Raw genomic sequence first — 21,840 nt, 5'->3', positions numbered from 1 at the left:
TCGCATCCATACAACGCTATGCTCCATATTAAACCTTTTTTTACTTTTACTTTTTCCATGGGAAGGCCAAATTATTTTTTGGGATTTCGGGGTTGGTCCCATATAAAAAGTTGTTCAGTATGACCTACCTAATCACCTCACACAATATGGCTAATGGTCCAAAAATTACCCTGTATAAAGCGGGGTAATGCTGCTAGTGTGATGGGGACCTTTGGACCCGGCATGGCTCAGAACGGGTTTTAGTTTCTTACATCTGCTATGTATTTCTTAAAAGTTATTTTTATACTATGTTATGTTGTGCTTTCTGTTTCAGCCGAGGAATCAGGGACCCAGTCGATTCAAGAAGGGATGTGTGACGAACCCTGTTTACGTAAGTACAAACTTTTATTAGGTACCTACATATCATATGTACAGTCAGCACCCCTGCATACATGTTTGTATGCAGGGGTGCTAAGCTAATAGCTTTGCTGACTATACATCACTGTACACAGACTGTGTATGATGTGAAGACAACTATGTCGTATAAGTCCAAGGAACTTATACACACCAATACACCAACTCCTCAGGCCACTAATTTTGTTTATTGTACTAACTGAATGATACGAGTTATACAAATTGAGGTAATTAAATCCAATAATTATTATTTACTCATCTATTTGAGCTGTCAAATGGGGGCATGATTATGTTTTATGATGTCATTCATAAACATAATACAAGCCTCAATTAATAATTTGTTTTAATCTGTTATTTTGACTAACGTATTTGTAAAACAGGGATAAAACATAACAACTAAGAATTGAGGCTTGTAAAGTTTTATGAATAAGGCGGTTAGACTTTACGTGCCTGCACCATCAATAACTAACTCGTTGTGAGCGTAGTACCTTAAACTATACTCTGGCACAGCGACCTAGTCAGTATAAATAAGGCGGCCAATTTAAAAAATGTAGGTGCAAAGAGTTGACTTCCCATAGAAAATTAGAATTTCGCCTTTTTTCTACTGAAAAGTTGGGTGTGTTCCGTGTGTCACTATAGAATTGTTGTTGCAGACGAAGAGCTTACAGTGAAGTCGGAGGCGTCGGGCGACGCGGCGAGTGGCGGAGACTGTCCGAGTGTGCCGAGTAAGTTACGGCTGCACTATCTCCTTATAAGTATGGACCGGGCTTACATAGGGGACAGGACGATCGTGAGACCTGTTGTTATGTATGGACCAGAATGCTGGGCGACGAAAGTGGCAGATGAAAGAAGAGAGCACGCAGCGGAAATGAGAATGTTGAGATGGATTTGTGGAGTGACGAGAAAGGATCGGATTAAGAATGAGTATATAAAGGGAAGTTTGAAAGTAGCACCAGTAACGAAGATTAGGAGTAGTAGGTTAGCGTGGTATGGGCATGTAATGAGGAGGGATGAATACTATATAGGCAAAATAATGTTTAGGGATGAATATTGATTGATGGGCGGAGAGCGGATGGTATACCCAAAAAACGATGGATGGATTGTGTGAACGAGGATATGAGAAAGAAAGGAGTGAGTGCTGAGGTGACGAAAGACAGAGGAGAATGGAAGAGAAAAACATATTGTGCCGACCCCACATAACGTGGTATAAGGATAAGAGTAGATATATTCCGACATATTTGGCTACTATGACCGTTACTATATATATATATATATATATATATATATATATATATATATATGATGTTGACTGTACTAATTCTTGTTCTGTTACAGTGGAGGAATCAGGGCTCCCGCCCCCTGTAGGAGCGTGTGTTGAACCTTCTTTACGTAAGTGGACCCATGAGAATTAATACTCAGCCTGCAAATGCCTCCATCCCTCCCGTGACTATAATGTTGTATGGCCTGTCCGATTTCTAAGATCAAGTTCGAAATACATCTACTATGGCGTACTTGATCTTAGATAAACCGGTCAAGTGCGAGTCGGACTCGCGTTCCAAGGGTTCCGTACATAAGCCCGACTCACGCTTGACTGCACATTTCTAATAGGTTTTCATTCAGGTAAAGTACTATTTTGTGTATTTTTTTCAAAATTTTAGGCCCAGTAGTTTCAGAGATAAAGGGGGGAATGGTCGGACAGACAGACAGACGCACGAGTGATCCTATAAGGGTTCCGTTTTTTCCTTTTGAGGTACGGAGCCCTAAAAACGGACGGACTATACAAATATGTATACATAATGTGTGAAATGTGTGTATCTATTTGTGTTTTGTACAATAAAGAGTTTATACATACATACATACATATGTACCTATGTAATGTACCTATTAGCTTTTTATTAGTTCGTCCCGCCTATGAAACTGGAGGTTCCTAATTCTAAGGGTATTTATTTGTTTGTTTACCCCAAATATTTGTTCTTGAGCTATGGATGTTTTCCATCATTAATTCATTCAAAAATCATTCATATAACCGGGAGAGATGGCCAGAATGAATAGGGATAAACCTTCAAATGAGATTTACTTGATAATTTCTGATACAGAGCTTACTGTGGGCCTGTGGTAAGATAGTGCAATATATATTTTATTCTTTATTGAAGTAATAGCGTAATGTATCGTTGTTACAGATAAAGAGGGGTCAGTGAAGTCGGAGGCGTCGGGCGACGAGGCGAGTGGCGGAGACGTCCGAACTGTGGCGCGTAAGTTACTGCTGCACTAGATAAAAGATAAAAAAACCGGACAAGTGCGAGTCGGTCTCGCCACAGATTAATAAATAGTTACTACGTAACAGATACTTCATTCCCAAACAAAAGCAAAAATACCTACGCTATAATAGCCTACAAAACCTTAAGGTGGTTCTACTTGCTCGAATTTCATACAAACTTTCTTGTTAACTCACTACTATTCTGTAGGGTGTCTTCACTTGAATACGTAATGTTTGGGCAGTATATATATTTCTTACTGCGCCAAAGTAACAAAATACTAGAAATTGATTAATATTTTTAAGAAAAAAGCCTTTGAAAATTAGTAAAATTTTGCCCCATTGCTTGTTTGTGTGAGTGATGCTTATAGTATAGGTGTAATTCTAACATGGCGACTTCTTTGACAAGCAATCATTTTTAATTTATCAAAAGTGTAACAGATGGCATTTTAAAACCGGAACACAGGTTACCTGTGTATTTTGTTTTATCTTCACTCAATAGAGGGAGATACATTTAATGCACAAAGCATGTTATGAGTATACTCATTTAAGAGTCTCCTTTTTCTGATATAATTTCATTCCCAGATGTAATATAACTTATATTATATATTAAAATACATTTATATAACTATACATTTAATAGAATTAAAGGTCAGTCCAAACAATCATTCGCGTAACGGTCGTCCACCGAAAAGCCTTGTGAATTCTGTTTTCGTCTCGGCAGAAATATAAATAAATGTTCTCTGGAAGCCTATATTTATTCTTACAATGATTTTTAAACTAAAGTAGCTATATTTTTCTCAAAAATATATATATTGGGAGCAAAATGTCATCTTCTTGTAAATAAACAAGATTCTATATGTTCTGCTTGCGCATAACAATAGTAGATTGTTAACCAAGGGATCATTTCTGCCGAAATCATCAATGATCACCTAGGCAGAAATGATGCCTTTCATCCGAGTTAAACACTTCGCATACAAGGAAAGTAAAATGCATGTGCTTTTTTTAAAACATGACTAAGTATAAATAGTTTTTATAGTATTTTTTTAGGATACTTTCAATTAACAATTTAGCCAAAAGTATCGTTATTTATGGAATGGGGAGTCAAATATCAGAATGGAAATTATATGAAAAATCCATTTATACCCAAATTTCAATTGCTTATCGTAAAAAAAAAACGTACTTGGAATTGGAATCAAAAATGCTCTAGTGCAGAAACTTATCATTTTCTGCACAACTTTTAGAATAACAATGACCCTCTTTCAGAGCATGAGAAATGAAAACGGATATTTCTTGTTTTCTTTGCAAGCATTTTTCTCTCAATAATTTAATCAATTTGCAGCATAGAAAATCGTCATAAATTTATAATCATAATAATTTAAAAATTTAAATATCAAAATAAAAAGGACATACATTTTTAGAAGATTTCTAGTTATTCCCCGGGCGACGTTGCCAAATGGTTTGAAAAGGCAACATGCTCGCAACGTTCGGATGTCGGTAAGTCGGCAATGAAAAATTCTATTTCAAACTTGATATTTTTGACAGTAATGGGTTACTTAAATATAATAAGAAGGCATGTTTCGCCCGGATCTACTATGGTCAAATGGTCTAGTGGCTTCTAGCTATTGAGTATAAGTCTAAGTTGAACAGCGTTGCCGAGTTCAAATCACGAACAAAGACTGAATTTTTGTTTTTATTTATTTCTTTTATTTCTTTTTTTTTTTTGCTTTTTATTACCTTATGCGACTGGCAAATCAATGGATATTTCAAAAAAAAAATTTTTTAATTGAAGAACAGATGATAATGATACGAAAAGTTTAGTAGGAAATACAATATGTAATATAAACAAAAAAATATATAAACTAAAATTAAAAACTACATAAAGCTAACACTAACTACAACATAAACTAAAATTCAAAAAAATCTAAATATGTATATTTATTTGACAACTTGAATTACAGAGGGGCAGTACCTACAGTGATCCCCACACTAGGTTTAGCCTGTAACGTGGGGATCTAAGCGAAATGCAAATTATTATTTCGTACATAAGTTCCGAAAAACTCATTGGTACGAGCCGGGGATTGAACCCGCGACCTCCGGATTGAAAGTCGCACGCTCTTACCGCTAGGCCATCAGCGCTTCTATGTGCAACCATATACAGGATGATTCATGAGACGTGAGCAGGACTAATCCTGCACACTCAGTAACTGATAATTGATCGATCACCGTCGTATTTAGGTGAAACAACCACACTTTTTCCTATTTTTTAACTTTTTAGTGAGGACAAATTTAATTCTCTGCAATCATGGTTACCCTACAAGACCTAATTAATAAACATAAAACCTCTTTAAAGTCTTGACCGTAATGACAGCATTTTGATTACGAAGAAAATAAACTGTCAAACTTGAGTGAGATACGAGTTTTCAAAAGTAACCAGACCGTGATGACATTCAATTTGACACAGAATATCGATAGTTTATTATTTTAATTTTAAAGTGACCATGCATGTCGTAAATAAATTAATAACTTTTTTTTTTCAACACGACTAGAAAATTAACGTTAACCTCACTAATACTCATACGAAACAGTTGCTTATAATTTACGAAATGCGCAGTGTTAGTCCTGCTCACGTCTCCTGAATCACCCTGTATAGGCAAATAAGTTCGCATCCCATCATAATCACAATATTATATTGTGTTTAAAGAACACTATTCTGTTTTTTTCTGTTTCTCATTACTTCCCCAGAAATGTGACTCACACGCCAGCTTCCGTGCCTCTAACGCCTTGACAATAGAGGCGTGTTCAGATATTTGTGAGCGCCTTATCCGCCCCGATATATCTGATGGCGACTCTACTAAGCTAACATTAAAAGCGCTATTGTAATTTTAGGTAAAATAATTTGCGTCATTTTCAATTGATAATAAGAATAAAAACATATAATCTATAAAACTTAAAAAAAAAAAAAAAATTAAGCACTGTCGGGATTTGAACCCAGATTCATTGATACTCTAGATAAAATTTATTCAAAACAGATGTTGTGGGTGCCACAAGCACATGACAATCAACGTCTGAAAATACCTATCAGTTGGTTCTAAGTTACTTGTCAATGTCTCAAATAAGAATTTAAATTCTCAATTGTTCTTCCTAAAAATATTCATGCGCTGCACTGCGCCCTCTAGGTTACTTTACTGTAACATTACAAATCTACTGACGTTAGACACTGACTTTAGGTATGTGAGTGTGCGTGAATGCAAGATATTGCAATATTTTGCAGTTTTATTCTCTGATTATTTAGATTAGACACTGTTGAGTATAACATGTTTCGATTTGGACGTAATATTTTTTATTGTTTTCGCCAATATCAACACATCTTATGAAACTGTTTATATTTTGGGAGAAACGGTGAAAATCCACAATTCGTGCACACTGACGCCATCTTTTGGCTGATAATCGGCATCCCATCCCTAGACATCCACGCTGCTCAGGACAAGAAGAAATGTACCATAAGTACGCGCACAAAGAGTCGAGACTGTGTTGCCCGCCGTTCGAGTCACGTGCCAACGCGTCTTCGTAAGAATGCGCTAGGGTTGTAGCTACCCTACCTATGATGATTATTGTAATAAAACGAATGTTGCGAATCAAATATGTTTTAGTTTTAATATAATGATTTATAATTTTTTCACTTCTCGGAATTCTCTGTTATTAAAATTTTATAGTTAAAAATATGTATCCTAAATCGCGTAAATAATTTTAATAAATATCCAGGAGCAAAGCAACGGACAATCAACGGTTTTTAAAAGTTGTAATACGGTGCTACCAGGCCGATTAATTATTACGTCGTCAAAATTATTTAAAAATACGTTTTCTAACCCTTGAATATAATTATTAAACGTTTCAGGTGGGACCTTTAAAAAGATGAATTTTTATTATAGGCCTTTTCCTTTGTTTTTTTGACTTTTTCACCCATCTACTGCACAATAATTACGTGGTTTCGGCATTTCGAAGCGTAAGCGCGGGAAACGTGCGATGCGAGCGTTCAGGCGGGTGTTCGGCGGCCCTCTGTCGGTTGTATCGTCGACGATACGCCGAGCGGTAGGCATATAGCGCGTGGCCTTGAGCGTGTGACGGAGGCCTGGTCTCGCCCACCGAGGGTTCCGTACTTTTTAGTATTTGTTGTTATAGCGGCGGTTGTATACATCATCTGTGAAGATTTCAACTGCCTAGCTATCACGGTTCATGAGATACAGCCTAGTGACAGACGGACGGACGGACGTACGGACAGCGGAGTCTTAGTAATAGGGTCCGAATTCGTGACGATCACAATCCTCAATCAGTTGCCAAGTAAACCACTTTATAAAACAAAGTCCCCCGCCGCGTCTGTGTGTTTGTATGTTTCGATAATCTCAAAAACTACTGAACGGATTTGCATGCGGTTTTCACTTATCAATAGAGGGATTCTTGAGGAAGGTTTAGGTGTAAAATTTGTTAAGGTTTACCCGTGCGAAGCCGGGGCGGGCCGCTAGTATGTAATATTATTAATTAGTACAGAACTACAGACACTAATAAAGTTACCACTAAATGCTAACCCATATACCTACATAAAAAAAAATCGAATAACAACTATATTACATAACAAACATTTGTGGGCATTATTAAATACAAGTACTTAAGAAGCGCTGGTGGCCTAGCGGTAAGAGCGTGCGACTTTCAATCCGGAGGTCGCAGGTTCAAACCCCGGCTCGTACCAATGAGTTTTTCGGAACTTATGTACGAAATATCATTTGATATTTACCAGTCGCTTTTCGGTGAAGGAAAACATCGTGAGGAAACCGGACTAATCCCAATAAGGCCTAGTTTTCCCTCTGGGTTGGAAGGTCAGATGGCAGTCGCTTTCGTAAAAACTGGTGCCTACGTCAATTCTTGGGTTTAGTTGTCAAGCGGACCCCAGGCTCCCATGAGCCGTGGCAAAATGTCGGGATAACGCGAGGAAGAAGATTAAATACAAGTACTTACTCGTAATGAAAAAAATAATTACTTACTAAATAATAACTATGAACTAGTGGCTGGATATATGTAACGAAACTCATTCTGTTTCAGTTGGGGAATCAGGGTTCCCGCCGACTATTGCAGAAGAGAGACCAGTGAAGCCGGAGGTGTCGGGCGACGCCGCAAGGGACGTGGACTGTCCGCCTGTGCTGCGTAAGTTAAGCGGGATTCACATTACGAAATTAGTGTCATGCATGTTGAAATCAGTTTCACGAAAGTAGTTTCGATATATGTGAAAGTAATTTCGTGAAATAATTAGTGTTGTGAAATTCACAGTACCGCGGTGACCATGGCCCCATCAGCATCGAAGCTCGTCCGCACAGCGTAACTAAACAATAATCCTTTAGGCGCTTGCAACTCGAGAGTTGTCACGTACATATAACTATGCAATGGTACGCGTTTTGTTTCAGTTGAGGAATCAGGGCTCCCGGCGACTGTAGAAGAGTGTTCAACGAAGTCTGAGTCGGGCGATGAGAGTGACGAGGACTGTCTCATTCTGGCTCGTAAGTTATTTCTCCACTCTCACCTACACCTTTATAACTTTATATAAACAAAAAACTATGTTATAACGTTATTTTATATATTTCGTACGGTCCAAGATGCACTTGTAAGTTTTACTTATGTTAGTAGGGGCACCACTATACTACAGAATGAGAGATGAATATCGTTATCTCATTCTAACAAATAGCTTTGTCCCTACTTACGTAAGTGAAACTTACAAGTGTATCTCAGGCCTAAGATACTCAAACAACGTATGCGTCTCTAAGTTAACAAAGTAATACTTTGTTAACTAGTACAAAATCAGTCGAAACTCTGAAAGGGATTCGGAAACAGTGGCAGCACCTCTAGAGACTTTTGTTCAGGACTCTGAAATCTATAACATATCAAAGTGTCAAGATAACTGAAACCACATTTTCCATACTTTAGGTCCGGGGTCCTTTAACAACGAAAATTATCCCTAGACATACTGTATCTTACGTAAATGTTCAAGTTTCATGTAATTGAAGCATGTCGTTTTAAAATGAAAAAATAATTTCAATTCCAATCCCGTACAATTCAATTGTACGGGAGCGGATTTTTAGCGGCGGGTTCTCGTGACTCTTAAAAGCTTCTGACACACAAACTTACTTAATTGTGTTGTGTTCTAGCATCGGCCGACAGATGTGGTGCTAGGACGTCTCTGCCTGCTCGCGCTAAGGAACAGCTAGAGATGGCTTGCTGCGTAAGGCTCGAGCGCCTCCGCGACTCCCCGCGCGCGAGCCAGCCGTGCCCCGCGACACCACACCGCGAGCCGAGCCCCGCCAGCAGTGTGCAGGACGCGTCTGCTCACACACCCGCCGTCAGCGCCGACCCACAAACCTACACCTGCGACACTTGCCAGACACAGTTCACAGACAAGTCTAGTTTAATCTCACATATACAGGAACACATGAAACAGTCGGATAAGTCTAACAAAACCTGTTTCAAAAAGGATATATGTAAAAATAGCTTTACTGAAAATTCACAAATTCACACGGATACCATCACCTACAGCTGCGATATGTGCAGTGAACAGTTTACGTCAAAATCGATTTTAATCCAACATATTGAAATCCATAACGACCAGAAACGCTTAGAACTGATAAAACAACGAAGTATGAATTCTATAAAAAATATGCCTGATGGAGTGAAAACATACAGGTGTGAAGAATGTAACAAGCAATTATCACATAAATCAAGTTTATATTTTCATATAAAAACGCACAGTAAAGTGAAACCATTCAAATGTAAAGAATGTGATAAGCGATTTCCAGACAAAAGAAGTTTAAAATATCATGAAAAAATCCACGGCCCAACAAAACTGTACGTATGCAAAGTATGTAACAAACAATATACAAATATAGCTTCTTTCAAAAGCCATGAAAAAATTCATAGTACACCGAAACCATACAAATGTAAGGAATGTAACAAACGATTTCAATATAAAACTCTTTTAGCTCAACATGAGTCAATTCATACTGGAGTGAAACAATACCAGTGTAAAGAATGTAAAAAGCGTTTCGGATTCAAAACTAGTTTAGATCGACATGAAAGACTTCACAAAGGATTGAAACCATACACATGCAAGGAATGTAATAAACAATTTGCACAAAAAGTTGATTTACAAACTCATGAAAAAATTCACGGTGGAAAGAAACCATACAAATGTAAAGAATGCAAGAAGAAATTTTTACACAAACATCACTTAGATGTCCATGAAAGATTTCACAGCGGATTAAAACCATACGCATGCATAGAGTGTGACAAACGATTTACAACAATAGGTGAAATAACCAAACACGAACTAGTCCACAATGGACTTAGGCCATACAAATGTAAAGAATGTAACAAGCAATATAAACAGAAACATGCGTTAGATCACCACGTAGAATCTCGCCATGGAGATAAACCTTACAAGTGTAAAGAATGTAATAAGCAATTTGCAACCAAGAGTCGTTTAAGGGGACATAAAGGAACTCACAGCGGATTGAAACAAAACATTAAAACTAAGAAGAAACCATACACATGTAAAATATGTGAAACAATTTTCTTACATGAAACAAGTTTAATAAAACATATTGAGATACATAACGACCCGGTCAGACGGGATGATCAAATCGACCAATTTGAACAGGAAAAAATTTAGCGTCCACGCGTACATTACTTAATCACCAATTTTAGATTTATGGTGTCTTGGCGTGACGTGGCGAAGGCGTTCGTCAGAATCTGACACTCTGGCCTGGTATACAAGTTATACCGACTAGCCATGTCAGACCCCTCACACAACCTCCAAAGTAAAACCAAGATCTTTGGTGATTGTTTTTTTTTAGTGCCAATGACCTGAGGTCACAAAAAGATAAGGTGGCTGTCTTTCTAAAAGATCATATTGACATTTTTCTGGTTCAGGAGAGCTTTGTAAAGGCCTCCTGGGGCAGCCCAAGACTTGCCAATTACCGTAATTTATTACAGGCGCTCACTCCACTGCACGTCATTCATGCCGGAGTCTCTCAGGGCTCTGTGCTCTCCCCGGTTCTTTTTACCCTTTTTGTTAACGATCTGCCAATTATTGTTGAAACACAGTAAATAATTATACTGTGTAACAAAGTTAATGTATGGAAAATAATTATATTGTAACACCTTAAGTATTTGGAGGCGTGGCGCGGAGGCGGGGCCCTCCATCGCGAGCCATGTGCTCAGCGCAAGGTCATATTTGTTTTTTTTACTTCTGTTTTGTTTTGCATTTGTTTTCTGTTAGGTTTGTGAATTTAAATACTCAAAATTAGTAACCTTATATTAAATAAAATTACTGCGCTTCTTGGTTTTTAATTTCATAATGGAATTTTAGTAAATCCCTCTGTTGGGATTTGTGGTTAAGTAACTGTTTGTAATTAAATTAGTAACGTGTAAATATTGCTTATTATATCTAATGAAATGCTTCAGTAAAATAATCAAGTGAATGTATGTAAATATTTGTAAATACACATTACCGTCCACTCTGTTTAAAACAGTTATAGCCTAAGGTCTGTTTTATAGCTTAAGGTTTATGCTTAATTAGGTACTTAGTATGTGTTAGGAGGTTAGTAATAATACATTTTATGGTTAAATAATGTTTTAATGTTTATTTGGACACAAACGGTAAGGTGCATTGGGGTGAATCCGAAGGCGGGGTAATTTTGAAAATGCCAAATATCTACTAAACTAGAAACACTTCACACTTTAGCAACACTTACGCCACTGCAACGCTAACATGGCATCTGGCGTACTGTTGCTACAGTAGATAGGGATTGCAAACCGGATTGATTTTCAATCCGGCCGGATCCGGCCGGATTTTGGCCTCAATCCGGCCGGATCCGGCCGGACCGGATCCGGTTAGGTATAAGGATATTAAAGTTAATTAAATGACATATTTTTCAAGTTTTATGCGTTATATGAGAAACAAAGGGTATTTTTACAAATGTATTCATAAAACAACAATTTGAAGTTAAAAGAAATAATGTTTTAACAATAAAATAAAAGTAAGTATTAAAAAGTGTCACATAGTCAATCTCAATTTAAAAATAAAATTTGAAGTCTAAGTCATTTATTAATTTTATTATATTTAATCATTCACATTCTGCTCAAATTTATACGTTTACAATAAAAATATAAATTTGATTAGATTCCAAAGCCTGTTAATGGGATAATTATGGGATGGGAAATGGTACTCCTTGAAAGGACAAGTTTTCGTAGCTGTTCTTTGATGGAATTATTTGTAACGCTGACATCCATTCTAGTAACAAGATATTTTACTTTTAACCAGAATTGTATGAAATGCGCCCCAATATTATCTTGCTTTCATTTTTTATCCGTGAAAATAGTTTTATAGCCTAAATCACAAATAAATAAATAATTCAAGATGGGGACAATTTTATACAGATCGACCTACTCGTAGCCCCAAACCAAGCAACTAGCTCTAGGTAGTACTACTACGCGACGATATATATACGTATAGTATATTGATAAATACATGCTTATATACGTAGAAAACACCCATAACTCAGGAACAAATATCTGTGTTCATCACACCAATAAATGCCCTTACCTGTATTCAAACCCAGGACCATCGGCTTCATAGGCAGGGTCACTGAATGGTCACTCACTAGGCCAGACCGGTCGTTACAAATGCCTTCCATGGCATCTCCGTCCTTTAATTTTTACTTCTAATTATTTAAGTAATCGTCGTATCGTGCCGATTCGTGCCACCAACATGAAAGAAGAGGAAAGCCTCTTCTGTTCTCAATCATCGTCATATTAAATATCTTCTTATTTTACTAAATTTGGATATTTTCATTCGTTCTTTATTCTATTTAACTTCTTTCTTCTATCCGTCGCCTTTATCTCACCTAAAACGCGCAGTGGGTGCTGCGTGCGGTCTTTTTTTCTATTTTCCCGGATCCTGTCCGGATCCGGTGATTTCAACCGGATCCGGTAAGCTCCTAAAAAGTGCCGGATCCGGCCGGATTACCGGATCCGCCGGACCGGATTGCAATCCCTAAGTAGAAAGTGGTTCTAGTTTAGTAGATATTTGCCATTTTCAAAATTACCCCGCTTTCGGATTTAGCCCAATGCACTATACATGTTTCTTATAACTAATGTCTATACATATGTACTTCATAAACCAATACATTTGCCACCACTTATTAGCTCAATACTTGGTTAGTAAGTGGTCATACCTCGAGTGGTAGTGTAAATAAAATAAGAAATCACTTTTTTGTAGACTGGATTTTAATTGAGCCCGGCAGCTGGTGCCCTTTGCTCGCTAACGGACTTTAGCGTCAAATGCGCGAGAGGCGCATCGAGCTTTAAGGGCTAAACTTAAAACTAACTGTACAGCTTACTAAGGCAAAGAACTCAAAGGGGTCGTCGTGGGGAACATTGACAATATTTTGGACTCGTTTACTGGTAGGAAAATTAGAATTATTTACAATGCACTTTGAGCCTTTTGGCTTTTTAAGACACTTTTTGGCCCTGGAGTTATAGAGTACCCTAGAGGTACTCGGACCTGTAGGGGTGTTACCTGGTGTGCCAGATAGCGCGGAAGGGTGGATGAATAGGTGGAGGGGGAGTTTATGACAGGGCTTAGGTCCCCTCACCTTCATCACCCTCATCCTCATCCCTACTCACGTGACCCGTGTATCATGGGACGCAGAGGGGCCGTCAATAACCGTCACCGAATTCTTCCTGATTTCGGTGTGTACCTCGGAACAATATTAACTCGGACTCCACTTCAACGCTCACAGACGTAAGGCACTGAGCCTGACCCCGACTGTGAGCTAGACTATGAAATGGCTTACGACTCAGATGCCTATAATAACGTCATCAGTAAGAAGCGTAATAAAATAAAGCGTAAACGCGAATCTCCTTCCTCACCTACAGCTTCCAACTCAGCTAACCTGACATCTGGTACTTTAGCGCCTTCTGCGTCAGATGGTACATCTGCGTCCACCTTGCCTCCCTCTCAACAAACAAATTCTTTCTCTTTACCTGACCACCATCAAAAGTCTGTAAATGAAAACCTCTCGGATGACTCGGCGGGCACTGTTGCCAAGCGTCCTAACAAAGCAAACTCTGGCTGTAATCCAAACAGAACCTCAACTCCCTAGCGAAAGACAGAGTAGAAATATTTGCAGACAACTTGGAGAGTCAATTCAAACCAAATCAAATAGTTAATCAGGAACACAATAATACAGTAACAGAAAAGCTAAAAGAATACCTAAACCAAAGACTCTAACCAAACGAAGACCCGATATTTTTCTCACCGACCATGATTCAAGTAGCGATCAAGAAAACCAAACCTAAAAAGTCACCTGAACACGACCTAATATCGAATTTGGCCCTAAGATATGGTAGACTATTAGTTATTTTGTGCCTAAGACACCTGCCTATTAATACCATAACAGCCATTACAAGACTGCAGCAGCCTGGAAGGTGGCAGTAGTAATTGGAATCCCTAAATTCGGTAAACCAAGAAATGAGCCTGTCAACTACAGGCCTATCTCTCTATTAAACACTTTAGTAAAACTTAAAACGAAATACTCATTCATATTATAAGACTGATGGAGGTAGTGAACTCCAGGGATCTCATAATTCAGGAGCAATTCGGATTCAGAGCCCAATACTCGTGCATCCATCAAGTGCATCGCCTTACTGAGTACATACTTTACTGGCTGACGAGCCGGAAGGGAGTCCCAGCAGGAGCCATATTCCTGGACGTAGCTAAAGCTTTTGACAAAGTCTGGCACAGCGGCTTGCCTTACAAGCTGCTTGAACTCCAAGTGCCAGACAGTCTCGTCCATATCATACGAGACTTCTTGTCGAATAGAAGCTTTAGCTACAGAGTAGAGGGAACCCTTTCCGTTCGTCACCCGGTGAGAGCGGGTGTCCCCCAGGGCGCGGTCCTGTCACCTACACTCTTTGCCCTTTATATCAACGACCTGCCCAAGATCCCAGGAATCCACTATTCCCTATTTGCTGATGATACTGCAATTTATGCCTCTTCCCATACTTATCCCTTCAAGGTTCTCCAGTGGGCTATTGACTCTCTCGTGAGTTGGTTTGACCGATGGAGAATAGAGGTCAACCCAGATAAAAGTGCAGCAGTACTCTTCTCTAGAAAGAAACGAAGTTACTCAAAGCAGTTGGAGTCGCACCCGCCCATCAAACTTTACGGTAGGCCCATTAATTGGACCGATAAAACAAAGTATTTACGGGTCACTCTAGATAGACAGTTAAACTCCCACATAAAGGCTGTAAGAGATAGGGCTGCTTTTGTAATGGGACGTCTTCACCCTATGATTAACTCACGCAGTAAAATGGCCACCAGGAACAAACTAACCATATTCAAAACCTGTGTAAGACCCATTCTTATCTAGGCCAGTGTCGTTTTTGCACACACATCAAAGCATCGTCTTGAGAAATTCTAAATCCTCCAAAATAGATTCCTGAGGAGCGCAGTCGGCGCTCCGATCTATGTCAGAGTAGCTGACGTCCATAGCTCATTTCATGAATATGAGCGCAAGACGATACTTTGATAAAGCCCCTCACAATCCCAATCCCCTTATCAGGGAGATGGTTAGTTACACGCCCTACCCGGTTTCCAACTCTCTAAATAGACGCCCCAAGCATATTCTCCAGGATCCAGAGGACAAGTTAACAGACGCCATTAATAAGGGATCCTTTAATCCGCCTAAGCGCTTTCCTGTTGGACCATCCATTGATGTGTCAAATGTGTCAGAGGAGGAGTCTGACACATTACTGAACAAACTTAAAGAAATGGGTGCTGCCTTGTCTGCTCCGTCATTCAGGTATCGGCCCAACTTAACCAAAAGGCGAATGGGAAGAAGCTCGGGACCCGACATTCGGCCATCCCCGGCTCTGCCTTACGAGTCTTACGACCCAGGATGATGGTCTCTCCATTATTCAATTATATGAAACAAACAGACTTACTGACTCCTGACATATACATTTCAACACAGTTTTATCACTGACTTACTTACTTACTCACTGACAACACTCACAGAACCAAGACCTGTGTCCTTTCTGGACTCAGGCACCCCTTCTCCCCCGGAGCGTTCCTCCGGGACGCCCCGGCGTCATAGCAATAGAAAAAGGAGGTTCTCCTATCTTAGTTATACTATCAAAAAAAAACAAGACTAACGGAATATTAAGATCAGGACATTTCCCTCCCCACCGCGGCCATTTTCTTAGACTTAGCGAAAGCCTTTGACAAGGTGTGGCACAACGCCTTAATTTATAAGTTTAACAAACTAGGAGTGCCACACCAGTTAGTCCTTACCATCAGACTACCTGGATTGTCGAGGCTTTCACTATCGCGTAAAAGGCACGCTTTCTGACCTGCCTCCAGTGGGTGCGGGTGTTCCTCAGGGGTCCGTTCTTGTCCCCCACCCTCTTCAATCTTTTTGTCAATGACCTTTCCAAAATTCCTGGAGTAAATTGTGCCCTGTTTGCGGATGACACGGCGATTTTCGCGTCGTCTCCGCACCCTTTGAAAACCCTTTGAAAAGTTTGGCCAACCGGCCAAACTCCTCCAGCGTGCAATCGATTCCCTTGGGGATTGGTTTCGTCGCTGGAGGATTGAGGTCAATCCTGGGAAAAGCCAGGCTATAATCTTCTCCAGGAGAGGAAAATATCAGGAGCTGGTGGACAGACACCCACTCATTAAACTATTAGGACAACCCATTCCCTGGGTAGCCTCTGCCAAGTATCTTGGGGTCCACTTGGACCGCAAGCTAAACTTCTTCAAGCACATAAAGACAGTGCGCGATCGTGCTGCCTTTATCTCTGGTAGATTAAATATTCTCACGAACAGCAAAAGTAAGATGTCCCTGAAAAATAAACTCACTTTATTCAAAACCTGCATACGACCAGTTTTCAGTTATGCGTCCTCTGTTTTTGCTCATGCCTCAAGGAAGAGGCTAAAGTCGTTGCAAATAGTCCAAAACAAATTCTTACGTCGTGCCACTGGCTGCCCTGGCTACTTTAGGAATGTGGATCTACACAGGGATCTAAAGATACCCTCGGTGGGTCAATTCATTAAAATGCTATCGAGGAGATCCCATGAGGGGGCTGTGGCTCATAGTAACCCTTTGATTAGGGATGCGATGACCTACACCCCTCTCCCCTCGGTAGTGTTTCGAAAGCGTAGGCCCAGACACGCTCTTGATGATAGTGATGATGAAATCACCAAAGCCTTCGAGGAAGATGTTCGATTGGAGGGTGAACTCCTCAGAGCGCGCCTGGGCCTCCCTCCCACTCATACTCAAAACCATAAGCAGTCCCAAAATTCATCATCATCATCATTATTACCATTACCATCCACTAATCATGTCACAAACTTCCCCTCAACCCTGTCATCCATCCCTTCGTTACCTGGCACACCTTAATAGCTCCAAGTACCCCTAGGGTACTCTATAACTTCGGGGTCAAAAAATGGCTGAAAAAGCCAAGAGCCTCAAAAAGCACCTTAAAAAATACCATTCTTCCAGTTAATAATGGAGTTCAAATGTAATACAAATTCCCCTCGATGACCCCATTGAATTCTTTGCTCTGAGCCCTTAAGGCTTAGGTACCCAAAGGGGGCATCGGTTTTGAACAGATAGTTTTAAGTAGTTTTTAAGTTAGTTTGTATAGCTCGGTGTGCCTCTCGCGCACTCGACGCTAAAGTCAGCTAACTAGCAAAGGGCACCAGCTGCCCAGCTCAATAACAATCCATTCCTAAAAAAAAGGACATTTCCCAAGCTTATGGAAACAGGGAAAGTCATAGTAATTTTAAAACCGGGGAAAACCCACAAAAGGCCGACAGCTACAGACCAATAACACTGCTAGAGTCTGTGCGGAAAGAGAAGAGTCGTAGAATGTATGGGTTCCCTTACATTCCACGACTCTTCTCTTTCCGCACTGACTCTACCGAGTTTATCGGAAGTATTCGAAAAGCTTCTCCTAAGAAAACGAATACCAGTACCACATAAGTATAAAACCTAGAGTAGAACGACAGTACGGTTCTCATTCATTCTCGCTCTGGCCGCGCTACCGCTCGCACGCGCCACTCGATTACGCTCTCGCTAGCCACGATTACCGCGATCTGCATGATGCGCCCGGTCTAAACGGATTCAGTGTTATCATACAGCGGATCTTTTGGATACAGTGCCGCTCCGGCTAGGAGATGGTAGCATCAGATACGTTAACGAGTCAAGGCAGACAACAGTAAGTACACAACTCGAGCCGTCCCAGGGCGGCTCGAATACATTAACCATAGGTACATCGAGTGTTAACATAGACATAATGGACAAGACAGACAACGACAGTATCTCAGATCGATGAAACTCACGTGGAGAAGTTCGATGCCTTCTTCAAAAAAGTTAGGCATCGAACTCAAATCACAAACACAGAAAGACATGAAGGACAAGTCTAAAAAAAGCCGGGCGCTTCCGGGAATAGTGGACGGGGCTCGGCGGCCGCCGCGATGGCTCCCGCCAAGATGGCGGCTCGCCCAGCCTCGCCCACAGTGGGCGTGCCCGTGCCCGCCGCGCGCGCCGCCATCTTGCCTGAGCCAGGATTGGCGGCGGGCGCGGTGGCGCGGGCGGGCCCGCCCGCGGAAGGGAACCCGGGGTCTATTGGCCCCCGTAGGAACAAAGTCAGAATTGCAAGGGAGAGAATTTGCTCCCGATCTCCAATAAGATCTAACAGTGACAGTGGGCAAAACAAATGATATCAAAATAGACGCAAACAATGACGCAGACATGGAGACTGACGGGAGTCAGTGGAAATCCACTGACTCCCTCAGGAAGAATAAGCACCGAAAGCCCAAGCGAGCTTTCGAAAAGCTAGACCCAGAGGGAAACTTCTTCCGAGTCATCCTGAAGGGAATTCCGAAGGAATTCCTAAGGAATTCCCTTCGGACGACATTAAGAGGGACCTCCGGGAAAAGGCCATAGAGGCCGCAGAAGTCCATCGCCTACATAAAAGAAAAAAAGGCCAATTTGATATGGTCCTAGTAAAAATAGTTAAAAATGAAAACCAAGAAGACATTTTTAAAATCAATGAGGTCTGCTTCCTGCAGGGCGTCAGGGCCGAGTACCCCAGGACCCACGACTGGGAGGTGCAGTGTTTTAGGTGCCAAGGCAGAGGCCACACCCAGAGGGTATGCACTGCGCCTCCCAGGTGCGTCAAGTGCCCGGGGCACCACCTGTATAGGGAGTGTGAGAGACAGGACGGTGACCCGGTAGGGTGCTCGCTCTGCGGCACTGTAGGAACTCACCCGGCCAGTTTCAGAGGCTGCCCTAATGCCCAACGACCCCCACCTAACAAGATTACCAAGACCCATCCTGCCAACCCAAAAAGCCAATTCCCCCTACATCCTCATCCTCCCCCCCCCCCCCCCCCCCCCTCAAAACCAAACCAAAGCCGGCTCCTACTCACAGGCGGCAGCAAGAACCGCACTCCCGCCAACCCCAACGACCCGCTCCACCCTAACGCCCCGGCACCAACCAGCCTGGGCACCCTTATCAAGTCCAACGACCCCCAAAAACCATCAACAAATACCGGTCGGCGGTGGCAGCAGCATGCTCGACAGAGGTCGAGGCCAGGCTCGCTGTCGCTGACGGCCGGCAGACACTTCTCATACTAGAGGAGTATGAGAGAGAAATGGCAACATTTAACGGCCAACGTCCCTCTTGCCCTTAATGGACAGTACAAATTTAAAAATCAAACCAAAATCGTTATGCATAGCCACCTTCAACGCTAACGGCATTAAGGGTAAGAAGGACGAAATAAAAACATTCCTCGCCAAACACGACATAGACATTATACTCATCCAAGAATCGTTCCTCAAACCCGCCAATAGATCATTCGTGCTTCCAGGTTACGCATTGTCCCGTAATGACAGAACGGACCGCAACCTGGGAGGCACGATGATCTATTATAAACGTAACCTGCACTGCATCCCTCTCGACCCTCCCCCCCTCCAAAATATAGAAGCCTCGATATGCAGAATCTCCCCCCATGGCCACCAACAAATTACCATAGCTTCCACATACCTATCTCCCGGAAAAGAGCTCCTACTCGAGGACCTGAAGTTGCTTGCTGATCTGGGGCCTTCGGTCATAGTGGCCGCAGACCTCAACAGTAAGCACACTTCCTGGAACTGCGTCGCCTCAAACAGAAACGGGAATAGGCTTTATCACCTTATGCTTGAAAACATAATCCCTTTCGACCTGATCTCCCCCCTTGAACCTACCCACTTCCCCAACATAATAAATCATAGACCCGACATATTAGACATAACCCTATTAAAAAACATCTCACTCTCCCTACACTCACTACACGAAGTCCACCACGAACTAGACTCAGATCACAGACCTGTTATACTGCGACTAGGCCCTGACCCCAGCAACCCCCAGAGCACCAGGACAAAAATTGACTGGGGGAAAGTAGAACAAGGCCTCTTAAAACCTCTCACCCACATCCCCACGACCCCTAGCATGACAAAGCCACAGACGGACTGCGCGGTCGACCTATACAGCAGTCACCTCACCTCTGTACTCAGAGAAGCTTCAGTAGAGGTTCCGGATGACGACTCTCGTCGCCGGCCCCTCCCCGATAGCTTGAGGAGACTGCTGGATAGGAAGAACGCAGCCCTTCGAAGCTACTCTCGCTTTCCCTCGCCTCGACTTTCACACGCGTCCTCGTCGCCGTCGACAAGGCCGACCACCGCGAAACCAAGATACACTCCACGACGACACGCCACTACTCGGTGCACCCGGCTAAGAAGAATGCCTGTAATAGGTCAGCCCCAAATGGCGCTGCCCCAGCAGAAAATCCAGCCCAGTCGCAGTCCCAATATGTCCAGCTGCAGGACAGCTGTGGGAACTCAGCAAACCCGGCCGACGACCTGCGCTTTGTCATGGACCTCGCCTGTATCTTTGATATAGACGAGGTCTGTGACATGGCTGCAAAGTTTAGAGCGGCGGGCTCTCTCGGGGACCAGCTCTTAGTTATGTCAGAGCATGCGGCCCTTCTCAGGAACATTAGATCTTACGCTCTTAACATTCGCAGCTCGAAATAAGTCTAGGACTCTCAGCTTAGAATTTTTTAATGCTAACGGCCTCCGTAATCAACGCGATGAAGTCTCCTGTTTCCTTAAAGACAACCAAGTGGATGTCCTTTTGGTTCCGGAGACTCTCCTAAAACCTAGCGTTAGAAGCCCCAAAATTGCCAACTACAATTTATTGCGCAAAGACCGCGCCACCCCAGGAGGAGGTACTGCCATCTATTATAAGCGCTCCCTTCATTGCTGTAATATAGATGTCCCTGATCTTGTGAATATGGAGGCGTCAGCTTACCAATCAGCCCCCAATAACCATTATTTCTATCTATCAACCGCCGAATAAATCAATCCTTAGCAGTGACCTGGATCCTGGATGTGTTGTTGGGGTTGGACATATCGGTAATATTGGCCGGTGATTTCAACTCCAAGCACGTCCAGTGGAACTGTAAATTATCTACAGCCAACGGCCGCAGACTCCATAAATACATAACAGACAACAACATTAACATCATAGCCCCCTTAAGAGCCCACTCACTACCCCCTCACCAACAGAACTTACAACCCAGACATTTTAGACATATCCCTCCTCAAAGGAGTGACCCTTAGCTTCAACAGCATAACAGTTATCCAGGAACTTGACTCAGACCATCGACCCGTGCTGCTCAAATTGGGCTCACGAGTCGATGGACCTCCAGAAACAAAGACTGTCACCAACTGGGTTGAGCTTGGCAAACGCCTGGCTCCTGAAGACCTGCAGCTCTTAGCTGACCTTCCTAGCAAAATTGATACCAAACAAGAAACTGATGAAGCGATCTCTCTCCTCTCTAGCGGTCTTCAAAATGTGATAGCCGAGTGCTCCAGGGAGGTTCCAGCGGACGGTGATAACCGACGTTGGCGTCTCCCTGAACACTTGAGGGAGCTGTTGTGGAGGAAAAATCGCGCTCTCGAAGAGTATGACAGGTGTCGTTCCCCTGCGTCCAAAACCAAATTAAATAAGTTACAAAAACTAGTTAAGCTGGAAATT

At 41.9% G+C, this 21,840-nt stretch overlaps 1 protein-coding gene across 1 annotated transcript in view; it reads left to right on the top strand.

Annotated features, from left to right (window-relative positions):
• LOC134803070 (zinc finger protein 135-like) overlaps positions 1-10,839 on the top strand; it is a 42,019-nt gene extending 31,180 nt beyond the window's left edge. The window contains exons 7-13 of the mRNA XM_063775777.1: positions 314-370; positions 1,047-1,118; positions 1,729-1,782; positions 2,574-2,645; positions 7,745-7,846; positions 8,104-8,196; positions 8,842-10,839. Coding sequence (XP_063631847.1) covers positions 314-370; positions 1,047-1,118; positions 1,729-1,782; positions 2,574-2,645; positions 7,745-7,846; positions 8,104-8,196; positions 8,842-10,358 — 1,967 coding nt within the window. The 3' untranslated portion in view covers positions 10,359-10,839. The remainder of the gene's footprint in view (positions 1-313; positions 371-1,046; positions 1,119-1,728; positions 1,783-2,573; positions 2,646-7,744; positions 7,847-8,103; positions 8,197-8,841) is intronic.
• Positions 10,840-21,840: the final 11,001 nt, after the last annotated feature.

This window comes from Cydia splendana, chromosome 26 (assembly GCF_910591565.1).
Source record: "Cydia splendana chromosome 26, ilCydSple1.2, whole genome shotgun sequence".
Classification (NCBI taxonomy): domain Eukaryota; kingdom Metazoa; phylum Arthropoda; class Insecta; order Lepidoptera; family Tortricidae; genus Cydia; species Cydia splendana.
The sequence above is the reverse complement of the archived record's forward strand: the minus strand, read 5'-3'. Positions and strand labels throughout refer to the sequence as shown.